This window comes from Somniosus microcephalus, chromosome 11 (genome assembly GCF_052327205.1).
Source record: "Somniosus microcephalus isolate GS21.2 chromosome 11, FLI_Smic_1.0, whole genome shotgun sequence".
Classification (NCBI taxonomy): domain Eukaryota; kingdom Metazoa; phylum Chordata; class Chondrichthyes; order Squaliformes; family Somniosidae; genus Somniosus; species Somniosus microcephalus.
In genome coordinates, this window is record NC_140997.1 from 191598695 (window position 1) to 191622099 (window position 23405).

At 44.7% G+C, this 23405-nt stretch overlaps 1 protein-coding gene across 1 annotated transcript in view; it reads left to right on the forward strand.

The window, feature by feature from the left end:
- Positions 1-401: 401 nt before the first annotated feature.
- LOC147111062 (uncharacterized) overlaps positions 402-23405 on the forward strand; it is a 46673-nt gene continuing 23669 nt past the window's right edge. The window contains exons 1-2 of the mRNA XM_086002289.1: positions 402-614; positions 14686-14786. Of these exons, the coding sequence (XP_085858415.1) occupies positions 417-614; positions 14686-14786 (299 nt within the window). The 5' untranslated portion in view covers positions 402-416. The remainder of the gene's footprint in view (positions 615-14685; positions 14787-23405) is intronic.

Below are 23405 nucleotides of genomic sequence, written 5' to 3' on the forward strand. Positions count from 1 at the left end.
CTATGGGTTGTGTCAGCGGGCACACCTCGAACTGATGTGCAGCTCGAGCTCCAGGCAGCCCCACACTCTGCCTTCAGTCAAGTCCTGTAGATGGAAGGAAGGCAAGGCTGCCGGAGAGAGTGAAGGTGGGGGAGAGGAATTCAAGTGAAGCAGCAGAAAGACTGAACTGAACCTGGAGAGGGAGATGAGAGCAATTTGGGAAGTATTTACAGTAGGATTTTAGCATCAGGGCAAAGCAATTTCTGTTTTTGCATCCTGACTAAAGTTATGGGGTAAATGCGCCATTAACCAGGTGTGGCTCACTGCTCCAGGTGAGCAGCTCAGGTACGTCATAGAGTCCGGAGGCATCAGCCAATCAGAAGGAATCTGTCAGTTGTTGCTGGGCAGATGCGGGGCTGGAAGAAACGAGCAGAGAAATGGCGCAGATAAGAGAGTGCGGCGCAGTGCTGCTAAATTTAATCTACTCAGTAACGTGGCTCTTTATTAAAGGCGCCAGCGCCATACAGGCGGCTTCGTACATAGACAGCGGGCTCGAGGTGTTAGAAAGCGCTGGGAAAAGGGCAGGGAAAAGCCCAGCGGGCAGCGCTGGCGTCTCAGTGGACTCTGCAACTCAGGTGAATGGATGTCTGCTGTCAGCACAGTCCCAGGCACGGCCTCACTCAGCTCGCTGACTTTAACCCAGGCTGGACCTCCTCCACTCTTCTGCAGATGCTAGTAACACTTACTATTAGTTGCTGTTGGCTGAGCATGATTTTGTTGTTTCCACTGTACTGACCCCAGCAAATCGCGAGGGTGCAAGATAATATTTTGCAAGAGGGGAAGGAAAATTGGCGATTGCAGGGATTAAACGGTATTAGGAATATAATTAAATATTAGAGCTATCTTTAGGAAAAGGGACACTGCAGAGATAATCCACAGTGCTTGTTTTTGTTGTTTAGATTTTCTAACGCACTGCCCTTCGCTGTCTCATTTAATCGTAATATTCAGTAAAAACAACTGAAAATCCATTGTCCAGCGAGCACTGCGCACGGACTGGAATTTCAAAAAGAGCTGAAGTTCACTGGTTACAAGTGACTCATTAATTAAAATACCTCAATCCAAATTTCAAGTGTCCGCCCACATGCTTAGATTGATCTCTCCACCACTGCCCTTAAACCCACAGCTGTCACTTGCTGCCTCTCCAAAAGATGAGACAAAACTTTTTGTAACTCAATAGTGGTAAAACTAAAGCCATGCTGTTCTGGCCTGACCCCCCTCCCATCCTGAATGCTCACTCAACCTAATGGCACATAACCGTCAACCTAAGCTACAAACCAGAACATCTAGTCCAAGGCTTTACTTCCACCTCTGAAATATTACCCATCTCTATCTCTGCCTCAACCTCACTGTTGCTGAAATCCTCATCCGTATATTTGTCATCACCAAAGTTGACTTTTTAAAACACCTTACACGTTGCCCTCCCAAACTCCACCCTATATAAACTGCATCAAGAACTCTGCTACCTGCACCACATTCTGCACAAAGTCCCACTCATTAATCCCCTTGTTCTTGCTAACTTCCGTTGGATCCCCGTTCCCTCGGTGCATCAACTTAGAAATCTTTGCCCTCTGTCTTATTTCATGTTACCTCCGCAACTCTTCAAGCTTTACATCTCTGCTTGCACAAATTCCATTGTACATTTCATCTCTTTCCCCCCCACCCTTCCTCTGTTTTACCATCTCTCCCCAAACCCATCTGCCTCGCTGTATGTCTCACCAACATCAAAGGCCTTTTTAACTGTACCTTCAGCTATCTCCCCTAACTCCCCCCTATTGCCTGTGTTTGATTTCCAACTGTGAAGTGTCTTGAGATGTTGTGCTACATTCACGGCACTATGTTGATGTACATTGTTCATAGAACAAATAGAATATATTGCACTACAAACAAATGTGGTATATTCACAATGTTAGTGCTGGTTTACTTTTCTGAAAACCTGGGGTTTGTACGGGGAAGGAAAGACTAAAGGAAATAATACCAAAACGGCAGTACTGTAACTCCCAACTAGTGTCTGAAAGATGGTCAATATTCCACATATAGCAGCAGAATAAGCCTAATGTTTCACACCTGCTGGCTTGTTCCATGATAAATAAATGTGACCTTTCAGACATGCACTTGCACAATATTTCATTTGCAGTCCTTCATGGGAATTCGTTTCATCTAAACTTGCCAGGAAATACATTGCCTACACTGCTAATATCATCTCTGATCTGTTTGACTCTTAACTACCTAAAATAAGCATTTGGAGACTTTAATAATCTCGCATGTTGAATGAATAATGCAAGCAAGCCCCTGTGGTGGTTTACAATATTTTTATCCTTCATGACTATGAATATTTTTAACAATCACTGCGACGTGTGTGCATTTTTTTCTAACATTATGGTCCATAAAATATTCAAATAAAATTTCTAGTTATCATTTTTGTGTCACAAAATGGTATACCCCTGTATACTTGGCCTAACAAAACTTAATGGTGGTTCAGATTTTCTCGCAATGATGAGATTAGTGATGTGTACCATGAATCTCGCCATCTGGTCATCAAACCTGCCTTTGATAACTTGCTCCAAATTTTGCTGGTTTTCTAGTTAGCATAGCGGCGAATCAGTCATTCAGCACCCATCTGAGAGCTGAGATAGCATCTTGCTGTAAAAATAACAGCGTGTTAACGATGCATGCCGTTATTAATGTGCAAATCAGCCAGCAAGTTCAGGGGATTAAGAAGTACGGCGTGAGTTGCCAATCTCCAGAACTTGCTGATCGATTTATGCTGCTCCGCCATTTGCTTCGCACAAACGGAATATCACCCTTTGGCTCCCCGTTATTTTTAAGAAGTCAGTGGATTTGTACATTAATTACTCATTAAACTAGTTAAGTCTGGTAATGAACAGCGTAAATACATTTTTAAAGATGTGATAATTGTTAATGCAATGCCAATCAACCTCTTTGGCCAAGAAATTGAACAGTTTAAACTATGGAGTCTCGTTCCTTCAGGTGGTAAATTGTTCTTGGAGATTTTAAAAATGTCAAATTTGAAAATAATTTTTTTAAACTTTTTTTTTCTCTCTGTTAATCCAATATTCTTTCCCTCTATTTCTCTTTCTCTACCTGATTTGACTCTAATTCGCCCACTCTAATTTACCTTCCCTCTCCGTTGTTCCACTGTTTCTTTCTCAATCCTTAAATCTCATTAGGTAAGGAGATACATTGTTGGTCCCACCAATCACGCAGGTCCCAGATGCCCTGTTGCCATCACCACACCGTTATCAGCTTGCACTTCCAGCAAGTTACAGGGCAAAAACACTTGAGTTGAGGGGTGCAGAAAAAATTCAAACGAACAGGCCCCACTCCAGCAAGATCCAGCCCAATGGCACATTCACCATGCAGAGCAGCGGGAGGGTTTAAGTGAGGGTTTAAGTAACTACGACGCCCTGAAATGCCAAGAGCTGACCATAAAGAAGAATACCCTCAGTCAACTAGTCCTGGGACTCAATAAAGTAACTAATAACAATACTAACAATAACCAGCCCCAGGACAGTGACAGGGTAACACAAAGAATTCGACCCAACACAATCGTCGCTAAGCAAAAGGAAAAATATCTGTCATATTGGGCAGAAACAACAAAAACCCAAAGCAAACTCAATTGCTACTTGGCCCTAAACAGACAATACAACATAGCTGATTACCTGACCATGGTAAAGGATAACAAACTGAGAAGAACCTTGACAAGGTACAGACTTAGCGAACATAGCCTAGCGATCGAAAAAGGCAGACACAGGCAGACCAGGCTGCCAAGAGAAGACAGGATATGCTCTCACTGCAGTCAGGGAGTAGTTGAGACCGAGATGCACTTCCTCACAGCCTGTGGAAAATATCAGGGCATCAGAGAGAATTTCTATCAAAAATTCTCACAAATATGCCCTGAATTCAGAAATCTGACTGACAACCAAAAACTCCCATTCCTACTGGGGGAGGAGAGAAGCTGTGTAACACTGGCGGCACACTATGTTACAGCTTGCCATGAACAGAGGGACAACCAGTAAACTAAGACAAGAGTATATATAAACAAGGCGAAAATATATTTATAAACTCAGGGATATACCTGTTTATACACTGTATGAATGGAACCGCGTTTATGTGTTCAACCATAAATGTATTTTGATGCTTTGGCAACATAAGATGTATCTTATCATGCCAATAAAGCGATTTGTATTGTATTGTATTGTATTGAATGGAAGGGTAACTTCTTAAATTAACTTTCATTTACATTTATTTTAAGCTGTAGTGTCCCTTTTCGACTTCCGAGTTTTTTTTTGTCTGTTTCACTGTTGTGTTATTGGCTTTCGTGAGGTCAAGCACTGTGAGAAAACAGAGAAGAGGTGATTTAAATTCTGAAAACGACCCCATGAATTGAATAGCATAGCAATATTAAAATTGAAACTCCTACATGCAGGGTGTGGATAATGAAAGATCCAAGTTGTTTAATCTTTGCAGCAGTAATATATTTTTAACAACTGGAGGTTTAAACCTGATCTTGGAGCAATAAAACACGCTGGTGCCAGGCCACTTAGATTATTATTTTTAAGTCCGAGTGGCAGATGCGTGAAAACTGACCTAAGTGCACGAAAATTGTGTTCGCCGTTGATTTTAATGGGGATGGAGCTATGATAATTATCGTCTTAACTGTTTTCAGCGAGGATAATGGAGAAGCTGCACAAAAGTCCCCATAAAATATGAAGTGGCATAATTATCATATTAAACTTTGAACATTCATAAATTAGTTAGTCACGGAAATATAAATCCTGCCAAAAAGATGACATTGATTTTTTTACAGTACTGTAACTTTTAGATATACGATGTTTGTGGAGAATACAGTGTTTAATTTGCTTTGCGATGAGTGATAGAACCTGGACATGTACATAAAACAGAAATCATGATCTAAGCTATGGTTACAAGGGGAGTCACAGTAGAGATTAAACATTTTCCCCACAGGAAATGTATGATAGCCAACAAGGACTAGGGAACACAGATTTAAGGTTTTGGGCAAGAGATACAGGGGGGATGTGAGGAAAAACTTTTTTACGCAGCGAGTGGTGAGGACCTGGAACTCGCTGCCGACGGAAGTGGTGGAAGCGGAGACACTCAGTGTTTTCAAGGGGCGACTGGATCGGCACTTGAGGGAAATAAACTTGCAGGGCTATGGGGATAGAGCGGGGGAATGGGACTGACTGGATTGCTCTACAGAGAGCCGGCACGGACTCGATGGGCCAAATGGCCTCCTTCTGTGCCATTATGACTGTAAGTGAGTGACCCCTGAGCTCTCTCTTGCTGCCCAACCTCTTTGGTTGAATAGCATGAGGTGTCTGGATTAACATGCACTTGAAGTGACAAACTTGCTTGAAGCATTTTGGGTTAATAACTGTGCCTGTTGACGTTAGTATAGCGACCACATGCTGGAGGACGAAGTAGCTCCTCAAAATTAATTCTCCCACAATTATGTTATGAGCAGCCATTGTGTAAATACAAATATTTTAAAAATAACCTTTCTAATTCTTTGCATGGTAGCACTCCCTTTTTTCCTAATGAAAATATCTATTCATCTATTTAAAAAGTGCAATGAATCAACAAATCAGCTGATACTATTAAGATAAAAACATGTTGGAAGGCTTCAAATTGACTGGCAAATGACTAGATGCTAGTGATGTTTTTGATTTTGTGGGTGTGAATGATGACAGTGTCCATGTTCTACAGTATCCAGTTTCAAATCTCTGAGGCTGCACGAATGGTCATTTTAAATGCATTTTTCACTAAAGTGGATATCATTTAGTGGATTTATTTTTGGTCAAAATGATTTCTATATGTCCAGGAACTGTATTAACATTAGAGGCTCACTATGTAACTGTTCTCTTAAGCTAGAGTAAAGGGCTTATCAGGAAGTAATAAATGTTGGCAGAGCATAACTGAATTCATGCCTTTCGATTTCTATTACCCCAGCCCATTTATTCTGAAGGGTCAGTCTCTGAATGTTTGGTCGTCAGCAAGTTAGTTAATTATACTGTTGCCATTATTTCCAGAGACCTGGAAATGACCTTCTGTTTCCCAAAGAATAAAAATGAATGCTATTATATGAAATGCTATAAAATCTCACTTCTTGATTTGTTCTTACTGTACCTTGGTAAATCAGGCATCCCTGTACTTTAAAGAGAGCTTAATCCTACACCACGTGATATTCTCTTTCTGTGACTGATGAATAACACCCCATGTGGTCTGTGTTTGCTTTTTATTCTTCTACCACTGCTGCCAGTCCCACTTACTCCTTCTGGAAGGAAAATATAGAGAATACTTTGTGAAGTTCCCTGGGTTGTGATTTATATCCCAGGAGCTGGCTGAACTGGTAACAGAGAGAAAACATTACAGCTGAGTTGTAATCTGCACCACAAGTGGGATTTAAATCATATCATAAAATGTTCTTCATGATCTGCCCTGTTTATACCACATGTTAAAATATTAACTAGGGCAAGTTAATTAGAGGGAAACATAGAAGATAGGAGCAGGAGTAAGCCATTCGGCCCCTCGAGCCTGCTCCGCCATTCAATGCGATCATGGCTGATCATCCAAGTTCAGTACCCGGTACCTGCTTTCTCCCCATACCCCTTGATCCCTTTAGCCTTAAGAAATATATCCAACTCCTTCTTGAATATATTTAATGAATTGGCCTCTACTGCCTTCTGTGGTAGAGAATTCCACAGGTTCACCACTCTCTGGGTGAAGAAATTCCTCCTCATTTCTGTCCTAAAAGGCCTACCCCTTATCCTTAGACTGTGACCCCTGGTTCTGGATTCCCTGACCATCGGGAACATCCTCCCTGCATCTAGTCTGTCCAGTCCTGTTAGAATTTTATAAGTTTCAATGAGATCCCCTCTCATTCTTCTAAACTCCAGTGAGTACAAGCCCAATCGACCCAATCTCTCCTCATACGTCATTCCTGCTATCCCAGGTATCAGCCTGGTGAATCTTCGCTGAACTCATTACATGGCAAGAATATCCTTCCTCAGATAAGGCGACCAAAACTGCACACAATACTCAAGATGTGGTCTCACCAAGGCCCTGTACAACTGAAGCAAGACATCCTTGTTCCTGTACTCAAACCCTCTCGCTGTGAAGGCCAGCATACCATTTGCCTTCTTAACCGCCTGCTGCACCTGCATGCTTACCTTCAGCGACTCGTGCACAAGGACACCCAGGTCTCGTTGCACTTCCCCTTCTCCCAATCTATTGCCATTCAGATAATAATCTGCCTTCCTGCTTTTGACACCAAAGTGGATAACCTCACATTTATCCACATTATATTGCATCTGCCATGCTTCTGCCCAGTCACCCAACCTGTCCAAATCATCCTGTAGTTCCTTGGCATCCTCCTCACAGCACACACGTCCACCCAGCTTTGTGTCATCTGCAAATTTGGAGATATTACATCTAGTTCCCTTGTCTAGATCATTAATATATATTGTGAATAGCTGGGGTCCAAGGACCGATCCCTGCGGTACCCCACTAGTCACTGCCTGCCACTCGGAAAAAGACCCGTTTATTCCAACTCTTTGCTTTCCATCTGCCAACCAGTTCTCTATCCATGTCAATACCTTGCCCCCAATCCCATGTGCCTTAACTTTACACGCTAATCTCTTATGTGGGACCTTATCGAAATCCTTCTGAAAGTCCAATTACACCACATCCACTGGTTCTCCCTTATCTATTTTACTAGTTACATCCTCTAAAAATTCCAGTAGATTAGTCGAGCACGATTTACCTTTTGTAAATCCATGTTGACTTTGTCCGATCTCGTCACTGTTTTCCAAGTGATCTGCTATTACATCTTTTATAATGGACTCTAGCATTTTCAGGCTTACCGGTCTGTAATTCCCCGTTTTCTCTCTACCACCTCTTTTGAATAGTGGGGTAACATTAGCTACCCTCCAATCCATGGGTTCTGTTCCAGATTCCATCGAATGTTGGAAGATGATCAGCAATGCATCTACTATTTCTAGGGCCACTTCCTTAAGTACCCTAGGATGTAGATTATCAGACCCTGGGGATTTATCAGCCTTCAATCCCATCAATTTCCCTAACACCATTTCCCTACAAATACTGATTTCTTTCAGTTCCTCCCTTTCATCAGACCCTATGTTCCCCAACATTTCTGGGAGGTTGTTTGTGTCCTCCTTTGTGAAGACAGAACCAAAATATGTATTTAATTGGTCTGCCATTTCTTTGTTCCCCATTATAAATTCCCCTGATTCTGACTGCAAGGGACCTACGCTTGACTTCACCAATCTTTTTCTCTTCACATATCTATAAATGCTTTTACAGTCAGTTTTTATGTTCCCTGCAAGCTTACTGTCATATTCTATTTTCCCTTTCTTAATTAATCCCTTTGTCCTCCTTTGTTGAATCCTAAACTGCTCCCAATCCTCTGGATTACTGCTTTTTCTGGCCAATTTATATGTCCTCTCGTTGGATCTTATGCTGTCCCTAATTTCCCTCGTTAGCCACGGTTGAGTCACCTTTTTTGTTTTATTTTTATGCCAAACTGGGATGAACAAATTCTGTAGTTCATCCATGCGGTCTTTGAATGTATGCCATTGCCTATCCACCGTTAACCCTTTGAATGATATTCCCCAATCAATCCTACCTAATTCGCGCCTCAGACCATCGTGGTTTCCTTTATTTAAATTCAGGACCCTAGTCTCTGAGTCAACTACTTCATTCTCCATCTTAATGAAGAATTCAATCATATTATGATCGCACCGACCCAAGGGGCCTCGTACAACAAGATTGCTAATTAATCCTTTCTCGTTACATAATATCCAGTCTAAGATGGCCTGATCTCTGGTTGGTTCCTCGACATATTGGTCCAGGAAACCATCCCGTAAACACTCCAGGAATTCCTCCTCCACAGTATGGTTACTAATTTGGTTAGCCCAATCTATATGTAGATTAAAGTCACCCATGATGACTGATGTGCCCTTTTTGCACGCTTCTCTAATTTCCCTTTTAATGCCATCCCCAACCTCCGCCTTACTGTTTGGAGGTCTATATACAACTCCCACTAACGTTTTCTGCCCCTTGGTATTTCTCAGTTCTACCCATACAGATTCCACATCATCAGAGGTAATATCCTTCCTTACAATTGTGTTAATCCCTTTAACCAGTAATGCTACCCCACCTCCCTTTCCTTTTTGCCTATCTTTCCTGAATATTGAATGCCCCTGGATGTTGAGTTCCCAGCCTTCGCCACCCTGGAGCCATGTTTCCGTAATCCCAATCAAATCATATTTGTTTACCTCTATTTGCGCAGCTAATTCATCCACCTCATTACGAATGCTCCTTGCAGCAAGACACAAAGCCTTCAGGCTTGTTTTTTTAATGCTCTTAGACCTATTCGAATTATTATTTACTGTGGCCATGTTTGATTTAAACCGTTGATTTCACTGACTGCCACTTTTGCTTTTCTCCTTCCTATCTTTTGCTTTTTTCCTCGTTTCCCTTTCTTCTGTCCCCCTGCTCAGGTTCCCAACCCCCTGCCATTTTAGTTTAAACCCTCCCCCAGAGCATGAGCAAACACTCCCCCTAGGACATCGGTCCCGGCCCTGCCCAGGTGCAAACCGTCCGGTTTGAACTGGTCCCACCTCCCCCAGAACCGGTTCCAATGTCCCAGGAATTTGAATCCCTCCCCCTGGCACCATTCCTCTAGCCACGTATTCATCTGAAATATTCTTCTATTTCTACTCTGACTAGCACGTGGCACTGGTAACAATCCTGAGATTACTACCTTTGAGGTCCTATTTTTTAATTTACCTCCTAACTTCCTATACTCAGCTTTTAGGACCTCATCACGTTTTTTACCTATATCGTTGGTACCTATATGCACCACGACAACTGGCTGTTCACCCTCCCCTTCCAAGATGTTCTGCAGCCGCTCTGAAACATCCTTGACCCTTGCACCAGGGAGGCAACACACCATCCTGGAGTCTCGTTTGCGGCCGCAGAAATGCCTATCTATTCCCCTTACAATAGAATCCCCTATTACTATAGCTCTACCCCTCTTTTCCTCCCGTCCTGTGCAGCAGAGCCACCCCTGGTGCCAGGAAGTTGGCTGCTGCTGCCTTCCCCTGGTAAGCCATCCCCCCCATCAGTATCCAAAGCGGTATATCTGTTTGAGAGGGGGATGGCCACAGGGGACCCCTGCACTACCTGCCTGCACCTACTACTCTGCCTGTTGGTCACCCGTTCCCTTTCTGCCTGTGCCACCTTTACCTGCGGTGTGACGAACTGATTAAATGTGCTATTCACGATGTCCTCAGCATCGCGAATGGTCCAGTATGTATCCACTCGCTGCTCCAGCACTGCAGTGCGGTCTGCCAGTAGCTGCAACTGGACACACTTCCTGCACACATGGTTGTCAGGGACACAGGAAGTGTCCCTGAGTTCCCACATAGCGTAGGAGGAGCATACCACGGCACCGGGCTCTCCTGCCATGACTTCCCCTTTAATTAATTTAAATTAAATTAAATCAAATCAATCCCACCAATTACACTACAGTTAAATGGTATATTTAAGGGCCCTGGTTTACAAACAGTCCCCGCTACACAACAGAGACTTTAAAAACTATAAACCACAGAGTTAAGGTTTAAAAAGAGAGAACTACTCACCAACCAATCACTTACCTGCTTTCTTGTGACGTCACACTTCGATTACTTTTTACTTCTCTCCTTCCCTCGGAGTTCGGAGACTGGTACGCCTACCTGGGTCTCTTGGCCTTTTATACAGCCACCGCTCCGCGATTCCCGCCGCCTCGCGCTCCACACTGAGGCCTACCTGGGTCTCTGGAGCCTTTTATACAGCCACCGCTCCACGATTCCCGCCGACTCTCGCGCCGCACTGAGGCCTACCTGGGTCTCTGGGCCTTTTATACAGCCACCGCTCCGCGATTCCTGCTGACTCTTGCGCCGCACTGAGGCCTACCTGGGTCTCTGGAGCCTTTTATACAGCCACCGCTCCGCGATTCCTGACAACTCTCGCGCCGCACTGAGGCCTACCTAGGTCTCTGGAGCCTTTTATACAGCCGCCGCTCCGCGATTCCCGCCGTCTCTTGCTCTGCACTGAGGCCTACCTGGGTCTCTTGGAGCCTTTTATACAGCCGCCGCTCCACGATTCCCGCCGACTCTCGCGCCGCACTGAGGCCTACCTGGGTCTCTGGGCCTTTTATACAGCCGCCGCTCCACGATTCCCGCCGCCTCTCGCGCCACACTGAGGCCTACCTGGGTCTCTGGAGCCTTTTATACAGCCACCGCTCCGCGATTCCCGCCGTCTCTCGCTCCGCACTGAGGCCTACCTGGGTCTCTGGAGCCTTTTATACAGCCGCCGCTCCACGATTCCCGCCGACTCGCGCTCTGCTCAAAAAAGGATGAATTCAGGGGTACATGCTGTTCCTTTGTGGTTTGGTTCTAGTACACCTGGGGACAACTTAACTGCAGATTTGGTGTCTATGGTGATGACCTAAGATGTTTGTGTTTTGAAAATTCTCTTCAAATACATTTTTAAAGGAAATCCATTTCAGTAATTAGGAAATGATGATACCTCCATATTTAATGGAAATAATCTCGGAGGTTAAAATGGCCCAAACTTTAGCAGTACCATGTCCAACTTTTGGCAAATGGACTTCAACATTTTGGGCCTCAGTCTGTGCCAACTACAGAAAGGATTTTTAGCTGTTTTATCGTTGTCAACATTGTGTCATGTAAAATATTGCAAATGATGACCCAGGCAGGCTGCATTGGTTTGAAGAGCTGATAACTTCCGGAATGGATGAAGAATGACCCCACCCTTTGCCCTTGCATGATTAAGACCAATGTATTTATTTTTGTCCCACAAAGGAAATGGTGGAGGCAGACTAGGAAGCAGACTGTGAACTCTGTGAGGTTACATTAATTCTGTATAGTGTGCTGAAACACTAGATCACTATTCAGATGCTTCAAATGGACTTGTACATACTTCCTTCCCCTTTCCGTTACTGATGGTACCAGATTGCAACTTAGGTTACATTTTTAACTTTTTAGGAATTAGATTGGCTTCAAATCTGTTTGTTAAAACTGGACAATTTCCTAAGAATCATAGTGAAATGTGTTTCGGCAATCTGAACTCTTACAGTATGAGGACTGAGGACTCAGAAAAGAAAGGCATTTGTGTTCCTATTTTAGCTAATGGCTGTTTAAAGGACAATAGTGTAGGTGCAGTAAATCTATACATAAATCTCCTAAAATCAGTTGTTTCTCCCTCTCCCTGTATGCAATCTTTTAATGATGGCATAGTATTAACAGAGCTCTAACGTGAAGTGCAGAATTGGGATTCCCTTGCTTCACATATGCTCAATATCATTGTAGCAATGCAATCTGTCTATTTATGGTCTATTCTTGCTCAGCTGTCTCTGCCACAGCCCATCCCCCTTGCCCACCAAACCAAACCTCCCCCCTGTCCTAGCCTTGAACCCATATCGTTTTCTAGTTTCTCTCCTATCTCCCTTCTTCCCCTTTAGTTCCGGTTGACCGAGACCCACCTCCTGCTTTCTTGACGCCATTCCTACTAAACTGCTGACTCCCCAACTTTCCTTCCTAGCCCCCATGCTAGCTAACATTGTAAATGGTTGCATCTCCTCAGATATTGTTCCTCTCCATTTCAAAACCCTAATCAACCCCCTACTCACAAACCCCGCCACCGACCCCTCTGTGATTGCAAACAACCACCCCGTCTCAACCTCCCTTTCCTCTCCGAGGTCCTTGAATGTGTTGTAGCCTTCCAAAGCCATGCCCAATTCCATATTTGAACCTCTCCGATCCGGTTTCTATCTGTCACAGCACTGAAATGACCCCAATCAAAGTCACAAATTACATCCCCTGAGACTATAACTCAAGGTGGTGCAATATCTCTCCTCATCCCTCTTGACCTCTTTGCAGTCTTTGACATGATTAACCCCACCATCCTCCTTCAGCCCCTCACCTTCATTGTCCAGCTCAGTGAGCCTACCTTTGCTCAGTTCCACTCTTACCTAGCCAATCGTAGCCAGAGAATATCCAGCGCCGTTACCTCTGGAGTCCTTGAAGGATCTATCCTTGGCTCCCTTCTCTTCCTTAGCTACATACTTCCCCATGGCGACATCATATGATGTAGGAGCAGGTTCCATGTGTACACTAACGCCACTCAGTTCTACCTCTCCATCACTTCTCTTGACTCCTCCACTGTCTCTGTGTTCTCAGATGGTTTGTCCAATATCTAATCCTGGATCAGCCCCTATTTCCTCAAATTGAACATTGGGTAGATCATAGTCATCGTCTTTGGCCCCTGCCATAAGCTCTGTACCCTCGCCACTGATTCCATCGCCCTCCCCAACCAGTGTCTTGGGTGGAACCACACTCTTCACATCCTTGACATCCTCTTTGTCCCTGAGCTGAGCTTCTGACCCATATCCTGTCCATCACAAAGACCGCCTGTACTATCCCTTTAGTATCCATCACCTCTGCTGTAGCCTCAACCCAAATCTGCTGAAATCCTCTTTCATGCCTTTGTCACTTCCAGACACAACTGTTCTAAATGCTTTCCATCCTCCGCCGTGCATAAACTTCAGCTAATCAAAAACTCTGCTGCCTGTATCCTATCCTGTACCAAGTCCCATTCACCCATCGCGTCTGACCTGCATTGGCTCCTTAAACACCTCAAGTTTAAACTTCTCATCCTCGTGTTTAAGTACCTTAATGGACTTGTCTTTCGTTACCTCTCCAATCCCGCAGCCCTTTGAGACTTTGGCCCCGATATTTATGGGAAGGTTGGGTGGGGGTCTCATAGCAGCTGGGAAACCTGGAAATGCGGGTAACACGGAGGTCCTGCCAAATTTAACAGCAGGACCTCATTTAATTTTTTTCTCCGTTCCCCCGCTGGCAGCCAGCCAGATTGAGAGGCTGGCCGTCTGTCGAGCGGGAAGGTCTATGCTGGTAGGCTGCAGCCGGGGAGCGAAGAGGAGGGAAGGAGGGAGGGATTGTTGAGTCGGGGAGGAGATCGTAGATGAAAGGTCGGGGGAGGCAGTGGGGGGAGATCGCATGGGGGGTGGGGGAGGGCGGTCCGATTGTGGGGAGGGAAGCAAGTTAGCTTGGGGGGCAGGGGGGAAGCACTCCTGCTGCTCCTGGCCCACAAGTAGTGCTGGAAAGGTATTCACTGGATGGACCCGGCCCTTCTCTTCAGAGACCTGGGAAACCCGGCTCGCAGTCGTTAAAAGTAAAACTCTGGTCGAATTTGAGTCTGCAGCCTCATTAACATATTTAAATAACTGACCCAGCTCTCGAGAGCAGGTTAGTTGGCCGCCTCCCAACCCGCCTCTGTTAAATCTGGGAATGGGGTCAGATTTCCGACTTTTGAAATTTTATGACACAAATTATTGAGTTAAAACTTTGCTGTAGTAGATATAGACTTGATGATCAAAAGAAGAAAAATTAATACTATTTTAACTGCAGGCTATAGAAAAGAAATTGCATTCTTAATTTCAATTATGATTAGTCAATCTGTTTTTGGATATTAGTATAACTTTTCCTTTTATTGAATTTGCAGGACCGGCCACACCCAGGCCTTATTGTAGCTGTAGTGATTGTTGCACTGCTGGCTTTCTTATCTGCAAGCTGTATTGTCAGAAAGTATTGCTTTCCCCAAAGGTAAGAACTTTTTCATTGATCATTTAAATTCATACGTAAACAACATTTGCTCCACCATTGCTGGCATTGCCGTCAATCTAGATCCCCCACTCTGAAATTCTCTCTCTAAAACCCTCCGCCTTTCCGCAACCCTCTCCCCCCCTTTATGATTCACCTTAAAATCCATCTCTTGATCAAGCTTCTGGTCACCCCTCTTACTATCTCCTGCCTTCGCTCAATGTCCATTTTTTGATTAGGCTGCTGTGAAATGCTTTAAGATGATTTTCTACATTAAAGGCGCTAAATAAATGCAAGTTATTGTTTTAAAGAAGAAAAGGAAGTGTTTGCATTTATATATCATCTTTCACGACCTTGGAATGTCCCAAAGTGCTTCACAGCCAACTTTCTTTTGAAGTGTAGTCATGCTGCCAATTTACACACAGCAAGATACCAGAAACAGCCATGAGATAAATGACCATATTATCTGTTTTAATAATGTTGCTTGAAGGATAAATATTGGCCAGGACTCCCTGTCTTCTTCGAATAATGCCATGGGATCTGTAACGTTCACCTGAGAGGGTAGGCGGGGCCTTGGTTTAACATCTCGTCTGAAAAACAATACCTCTGACAATGCAGAACTCCCTCAGTACTGTTTTAGAATAAAGGATAAAACTGACCATAAGTAATTATTATCTTTTATACCACTTCAGTTCACTTAGATCAGGAGGGATTTCCACAATTATTATTATTAGAGACATTTACATTTTGCTAAACTCTTCAGCCAGGGTCTAGTTGTGATAAAGGCATGAAGGACAGCTGCATCAAAATGCACTGCTGAAAAACCCTGCACATCTTGAAAATATGTTTTACAATAGTCATTTTCATAAAACACAAAAATAATGTATTGGATAAGAAAAGGAAAATGTGCATTATAAACTGATGTTAGAATATTATGTACTGAAATGTGATTGTATCATGCCCCCATGTGGCAGTGCTGAGTTGGTACATCCAGTGAAATTGTAAACTTGCTCATTATACACACAGTTATGATTTTGCTCTAAATAACAAACAGTGGAATTGTTCCCCATGGGGATTAAGTTTGTGTTCTCTGTTGTGTATGTACCTTTAAGAGAATAACTGGTCTCAGACTGCAGTACCGGCAGTGACCACCCCTGTATAAAAGGCGCCAGTGGGCCTCTGTTGTTTTCAGTTTCACTATTGACTTCCATCAGAAAAGACCTGTTTTGTTCAACTCCTGCTGTCCGTGTCTCAATCATTCACGGACGTAATACTGGCGACGAGCAGATACAAACCTACCTACAGTCTGCACCACCTCCTGGGATCCATTCCTACAGTGAAGTGAGCAGAGGTCGAGGCCAGAAAGAAAAGAAAGTAAGAGGCAGCAGAAACGGGCGTCGACCGTGGGCATCCGCCCCTGTGTTTGCGGAGTTGAACATTGCTGGAGAAGCTGTCAGAAGCGGGGCCTGGTTCCTGTCGACGGTGCTTCAGCTAATCAGGCTGGTGGCAGGTAGTGCACTGATCCTTCCTGGGCTGTGGCAGTCGCGAACTCGAGCGGGTGGTTTGCAACGGGGCCGAGCAGCGTTGTCGGGAAGAAGAGAGAGAGAGGGTGGAGCACACAGGGTGCGACCGGTGCTACGAAGCCGGGCTGCGTATAGACCCGCGAAGAGGGAGGCAAGAGTCCCACAGGGTTGTTCCACGACAGGAATATAATAAAAAAAGAAATATTAAACGCGCAAGAAACCGCAAGGAGCTGCAGGTTGCAACGGGAACCGCGGAAAGCAGCGCTAACAACAGCGGGGAAGAAGGCAAAGCGCGGGAGGCGCCATTTTAGATTTGCAAGATGCCGAAGACTGGCTGTATCACTTCTTTTGATAATACAATAGAGGACTGGACCACGTATGTGGAAAGAGTCGAGGTATATTTCGAGGCAAATGAAATAGCGGAGGAGAAAAAGGCATCGATATTGCTAAACTTAATGGGCGCTAGAACGTACGGCCTATTGCGGGACCTGATTACTCTAGCCAAACCAAAGGCGAAGAGTTTTAACGAAATTGTTGCTGTCCTACAGGAACACCTAAACCCTGCACCGCTGTTGATAGCAGAAAGATTTAAATTCCACAGGAGAACTCAGCATAAAGATGAGAGCAATGCTGAGTACCTTACGGAACTACGCAAGCTATCAAAGCACTGCCAGTTCGGAGCAGGACTGGCAGATACCCTACGGGACAAATTTATTTGTAGACTCCTGAGTGAAGGAACACAGAAGAAGTTACTCTCAGAGAAAGAGCTGACGCTAGATAAGGCTTTCAGCGTGGCAGTATCGTATGAAGCAGCAACCAGGGGAGCTGCAGAAATTCAACAAAAACCACAGGAATACGGCACCCACGAAGTGACACGGGGATTTGCAAAATGTTATCGCTGCGGCAGAACTAACCATGACCAGAAGGACTGCTGGTCCAAAGACAAAATATGCAGGCAATGTGGGAAGATGGGACACATTGCACGAGTTTGCAGGTCTGGGAAGAAGACCAGCGACAACAAAAAGGCTACTAAGGAACCGTACAAGAAAGTACAAAAGATGACGGACAGTAGTTCCGAAGACCAGATGAGCGATAGTGAATCCGAGAACAGGAGATTAAGCTGTCTCAAACTTCACAATGTAATCGCAAAAGAGGATCACCGAACCATTTGGGTCACCCTCACGGTAGCAGGGTCCCAAGTTAAAATGGAATTGGATACAGGATCAGCGCTAACCGTCATGAATCGACGACACTACGAGCGGTTATTTTCACACATACCCTTGAGAGAGACATCCATCGTCTTGACGACGTATACGGGGCAAAAAGTATACCCCAGAGGAAAAATAAGGGTGCTTGTCGAATACAATGGCAAGAAAATACGGAAATTGTATCTCTACATACTGCCAAATGGTGGACCACCGTTACTGGGACGGGAATGGATCAGGAAGATAAACTTAGATTGGCACTCCATTCATGCAATGACGGTGGACGGTAAAAAAGATGAAGACGTCACTCCTGGACGATTGTCAACAATCTTAGCTAACGCCAAAGAGGTATTTCAACAAGAACTGGGCACGCTTAAAGGCGTAACAGCCTCGATAAAAATAGAAGAGAATGCAGTTCCCAAGTTTTTCAAAGCAAGACCGGTACCATATGCAATTCGCCCAGCCGTCGAGGCAGAGCTGGAGAATCTGGAGAAGGCAGGCGTGTTGTCTAAGGTCGACTGGAGCGAGTGGGCGACACCCATCATTCCTGTCATGAAGAAAACGTTAAGCAATAAGTCCGGGGAGCCAAGGAAGATTCGCATCTGTGGGGATTTCAAGGTGACGGTGAACCCAGTCCTTCACACAGTACAATATCCTCTTCCAAGGATAGAAGACATCTTCGTCTCACTGTCTGGAGGGAAGCGTTTTACAAAAATTGACCTAGCACAAGCATATTTGCAGATGGAGGTTGAAGAGTCCTCTAGGAAGTATCTCACGATAAACACTCACAAAGGTCTTTACCAGTATCATCGATTGGTATTCGGAGTAGCATCGGCTCCGGCGATATGGCAAAGAGCGATGGAACAAGTCCTGCAAGGGATTCCGGGGACTCAGTGTTACTTGGACGACATCCTTGTGACAGGTGAAGATGACAGTGAACACCTTAACAACCTAGAAGAGGTGCTCACTAGACTACGGGAATATGGGCTGCGAGCCAACCGCCCCAAGTGCGAATTTTTTAAGAAACAGATATCGTATTGTGGCCACGTGATTGATGAAGAGGGGTTACATAAGTACCCTGACAAAATTGAAGCGGTTGTTAAGGCCCCAGCGCCTGAAAATGTGTCGCAACCGAAGTCATTCCTCGGATTGGTGAATTACTACCATAAGTTTTTGCCGAATTTGTCGACAATTCTGCACCCACTGAACGCCCTGCTACGAACTGGGGTAGCATGGAAATGGGGCGATGATTGTAAGCGGGCCTTTCAGAAGAGTAAGGACTTAATCACTTCAAGGGAAGTATTGGCTCACTACAACCCAGCACTGCCGATCAGACTGGCGTGTGATGCGTCTCCCTACGGCATTGGGGCGGTACTGTCACATAAATTCCTTGATGGTTTAGAGAGGCCGATAGCTTTTGCGTCACGCTCGTTAACTTCTGCCGAGCGTAACTATGGCCAGATTGACAGAGAGGCCCTCAGCCTAGTGTGGGGGGTGAAGAAGTTCAATCACTACCTGCACGGTCAAAAATTTACTCTACTAACCGATCATCAACCTCTTGTCTCCATTTTCAACCCTCAGAAGGGCGTACCGATAATGACAGCACAGCGGCTGCAGAGGTGGTCCCTTTTCCTAGGGGCACACCAATATGACCGAGTACAAAGGAACTAAACAGCATGGAAATGCTGATGGATTGTCACGCCTACCATTGCCGACGGTGGAAGAAGAAGACCTTGCAGTGGATGCAATGGAGTTATTCCACTCGACCATAGTCGAATGTCTCCCTGTGACGAATGCAAACATAGAAAAGGAAACACGGAATGACCCGACACTATCACGGGTCTATGATTTAACGGTGAAGGGATGGCCAGCACATGGCGAACCACTGCTGCCAGCATTCTCGCCGAGAAGAGAACAGCTGTCAGTGTGCAGAGGAACCTTGATGTGTGGATCCAGAGTAGTAATTCCACCTAAGTTGACGGATAGAGTGCTCAATGAGCTTCATGAGGGTCATCTGGGTGGGGTAAAAATGAAGAACTTAGCCAGAGCGTTTGTGTGGTGGCCGGGAATCGATAGAGAAATCGAAGAGATGACCAAGAGCTGTGCAGGATGCCAGAAGGTCCAAAATGCCCCACCACAAGCTCCTCTGCATCCATGGGAGTGGCCCTCATCTCCATGGCAAAGGGTGCACGTTGATTTTGCTGGTCCCTTCATGGACTCGATGTTTTTAATTGCGGTGGATGCACATTCAAAGTGGCCAGAGGTAATAAAAATGTCCTCAACCACCACGGAAAAAACTATCACAGTTTTACGAACCATATTCGCCAGGAATGGGCTGCCTGAACAGATTTGCTCTGACAATGGACCACAGTTTGTGTCTGAAGAGTTCCGGAGGTTCTTAAAGAACAATGGTGTTAAGCATTACACATCTGCCCCATATCATCCAGCCACTAATGGATTGGCCGAGAGGTTTGTCCAAACATTCAAGAAGGCTATCAAGGCAATGTGTAATGAAGATATACCCCTACAACACAAGGTGGACAACTTCTTGTTTGCCTACCGGAATGCGACACATGCGGTTACCAACCAAACTCCAGCCATGATGTTCTTCAATCGCAGACTACGATGCCGCTTGGATTTGGTTAAGCCAAACGTCCGAAGAGATGTGGAGAACAGGCAGTTTCAGAATATGAATGAAAGGCCGACCAGGAGTTTTAAGATAGGTCAACCAGTTTTGGCCCGGGACTACCGCACTGAGAAATGGCAGCCAGGAACGATTTGTACATGGCAAGGACCTCTCATGTATACTGTGGACGTTGGGGAGAGCATTGTAAGACGCCATGCTGACCAGATTCTAGAGTCACTGGAAAACGTCAACTCCACACCACGATCTGATACACCTGGTAATGAAATCGACGTTCCAATTGCAGCTACCGCAGAACCGGTAATATTGGAAGCAGATGAACCAAACAACGACATTGATCCCGACTTAACATTGCCAGAAGAACCTGATACCCCAAAGAGGTGTTACCCAGACAGAATCAGGAAGCCTCCTCAAAGACTGAACTTATGACTGCTTAAACTTAACCAATGTATCTAGCAACTGTAATTGTGATTGTAATTAGTTATCATTTAGTTGTTAAATGAATGTTATGTACTGTTTATCTAAAAGGGGAGGAATTGTTGTGTATGTACCTTTAAGAGAATAACTGGTCTCAGACTGCAGTACCAGCAGTGACCACCCCTGTATAAAAGGCGCTAGTGAGCCTCTGTTGTTTTCAGTTTCACTATTGACTTCCATCAGTAAAGACCTGTTTTGTTCAACTCCTGCTGTCCGTGTCTCAATCATTCACGGACGTAATATTCTCTACTGGGTATGTGACTTTCTCTGTACTTTCAGGACAGAAGGTGCCATTTGGCTCATTCTGATTTCCGTATGAACTTGCACCTTCAAAGGCGGCACGAGGACGTATTCACCGCAAATTCAGGGCCATTAAATTATCGGGGAACCGAGAAATATGTCGCCTGGTAACCCTCCAAAAATCTTTCCTTTTATTACCCCCACCCTTTTAGAATCCTCTGTACCATGTACCATGCACAAGTAACAGGGTGGATAGATGTCCTATTTCCATTTCTTTGTTATGCTGAATTTATTTCACCACTTAATGTGCAAGGGTGAAATTCCAGTTCACTCTCTGTGCTCAGTGCCTGCATCCTACAGAGGGCCTGGCTCAGACTAAGAACCATTTTGTGGGAAATCAAGCCCAACCAAGCATAATACCCAATTCTAGTAATCCAGAGGCAGTAAATTGGTATGCCAATATGTAACCCCTCATTGCTGGCAAAAATTTGGGCTAATTGCCCACCAACTGTGCATCAATTATGCTGGAAAATTTTACAGCTGGTGCAAACAGGCGCAGGAGCCTGTTTGCACAGCGTAAGCGGAGGAGGGATGAGAAAATTGCAATTTCAGGGCCATAGTAATTCATGTGTCATATATATAATGTTATAGAAACATAGAAGATAGGAGCAGGAGTAGGCCATTTGGCCCTTCGAGCCTGCTCCACCATTCAATGCGATCATGGCTGATCATCCAAATTCAGTATCCGGTCCCTGCTTTCTCCCCATACCCCTTGATCCCTTTAGCCTTAAGAAATATATCCAACTCCTTCTTGAATATATTTAATGAACTGGCCTCCACCGCCTTCTGTGGTAGAGAGTTCCACAGGTTCACAAGTCTCTGGGTGAGGAAATTCCTCCTCATTTCTGTCCTAAATGGCCTACCCTTTATCCTTAGACTGTGTCCCCTGGTTCTGGACTCTCCGACCATCGGGAACATCCTTCCTGCATCTAGTCTGTCCAGTCCTGTTAGAATTTTATAAGTTTCAATGAGATCCCCTCTCATTCTTCTAAACTCCAGCGAGTACAAGCCCAATCGACCCAATCTCTCCTCATACGTCATTCCTGCCATCCCAGGTATCAGCCTGGTGAATCTTCGCTGAACTCCTTCCATGGCAAGAACTTCCTTCCTCAGATAAGGCGACCAAAACTGCACACAATACTCAAGATGTGGTTTCACCAAGGCCATGTACAACTGCAGCAAGACATCCTTGTTCCTGTACTCAAACCCTCTCGCTACGAAGGCCAACATACCACTTGCCTTCTTAACTGCCTGCTACACCTGCATGCTTACCTTCAGCGACTGGTGCACAAGGACACCCAGGTCTCGTTGCACTTCCCCTTCTCCCAATCTATTGCCATTTAGATAATAATCTGCCTTCCTGTTTTTGCCACCTAAGTGGATAACCTCACATTTATCCACGTTATATTGCATCTGCCATGTTTCTGCCCAATCACCCAACATGTCCAAATCATCCTGGAGTTTCTCGACATCCTCCTCACAGCACACATGCCCACCCAGCTTTGTGTCATCTGCAAATTTGGAGATATTACATCTAGTTCCCTTGTCTAGATCATTAATATATATTGTGAATAGCTGGGGTCCAAGGACTGATCCCTGCGGTACCCCACTAGTCACTGCCTGCCACTCGGAAAAAGACCCGTTTATTCCAACTCTTTGCTTCCTGTCTGCCAACCAGTTCGCTATCCAAGTCAATACCTTGCCCCCAATCCCATGTGCCTTAACTTTACACGCTAATCTCTTATGTGGGACCTTATCGAAGGCCTTCTGAAAGTCCAGATATACCACATCCACTGGTTCTCCCTTATCTATTTTACCAGTTACATACTCAAAAAATTCCAGTAGATTAGTCAAGCACAATTTACCTTTTGTGAATCCATGTTGACTTTGTCCGATCCTGTCACTGTTTTCCAAGTGCTCTGCTATTACATCTTTGATAATGGACTCTAGCATTTCCCCGTTTTCTCTCAACCACCTTTTTGAAATAGTGGGGTAACATTAGCTACCCTCCAATCCATGGGTACTGTTCCAGATTCCATCGAATGTTGGAAGATGATCAGCAATGCATCTACTATTTCTAGGGCCACTTCCTTAAGTACCCTAGGATGTAGATTATCAGACCCTGGGGATTTATCGGCCTTCAATCCCATCAATTTCCCTAACGTCATTTCCCTACAAATACTGATTTTTTTCAATTCCTCCCTTTCATCAGATCCTATGTTCCCCGGCATCTCTGGGAGGTTATTTGTGTCCTCCTTTGTGAAGACAGAACCAAAATATGTATTTAATTGGTCTGCCATTTCTTTGTTTCCCATTATAAATTCCCCTGATTCTGACTGCAAGGGACCTACGCTTGACTTCACCAATCTTTTTCTCTTCACATATCTATAAAAGCTTTTACAGTCAGTTTTTATGTTCCCTGCAAGCTTACTCTCATATTCTGTTTTCCCTTTTTTAATTAATCCCTTTGTCC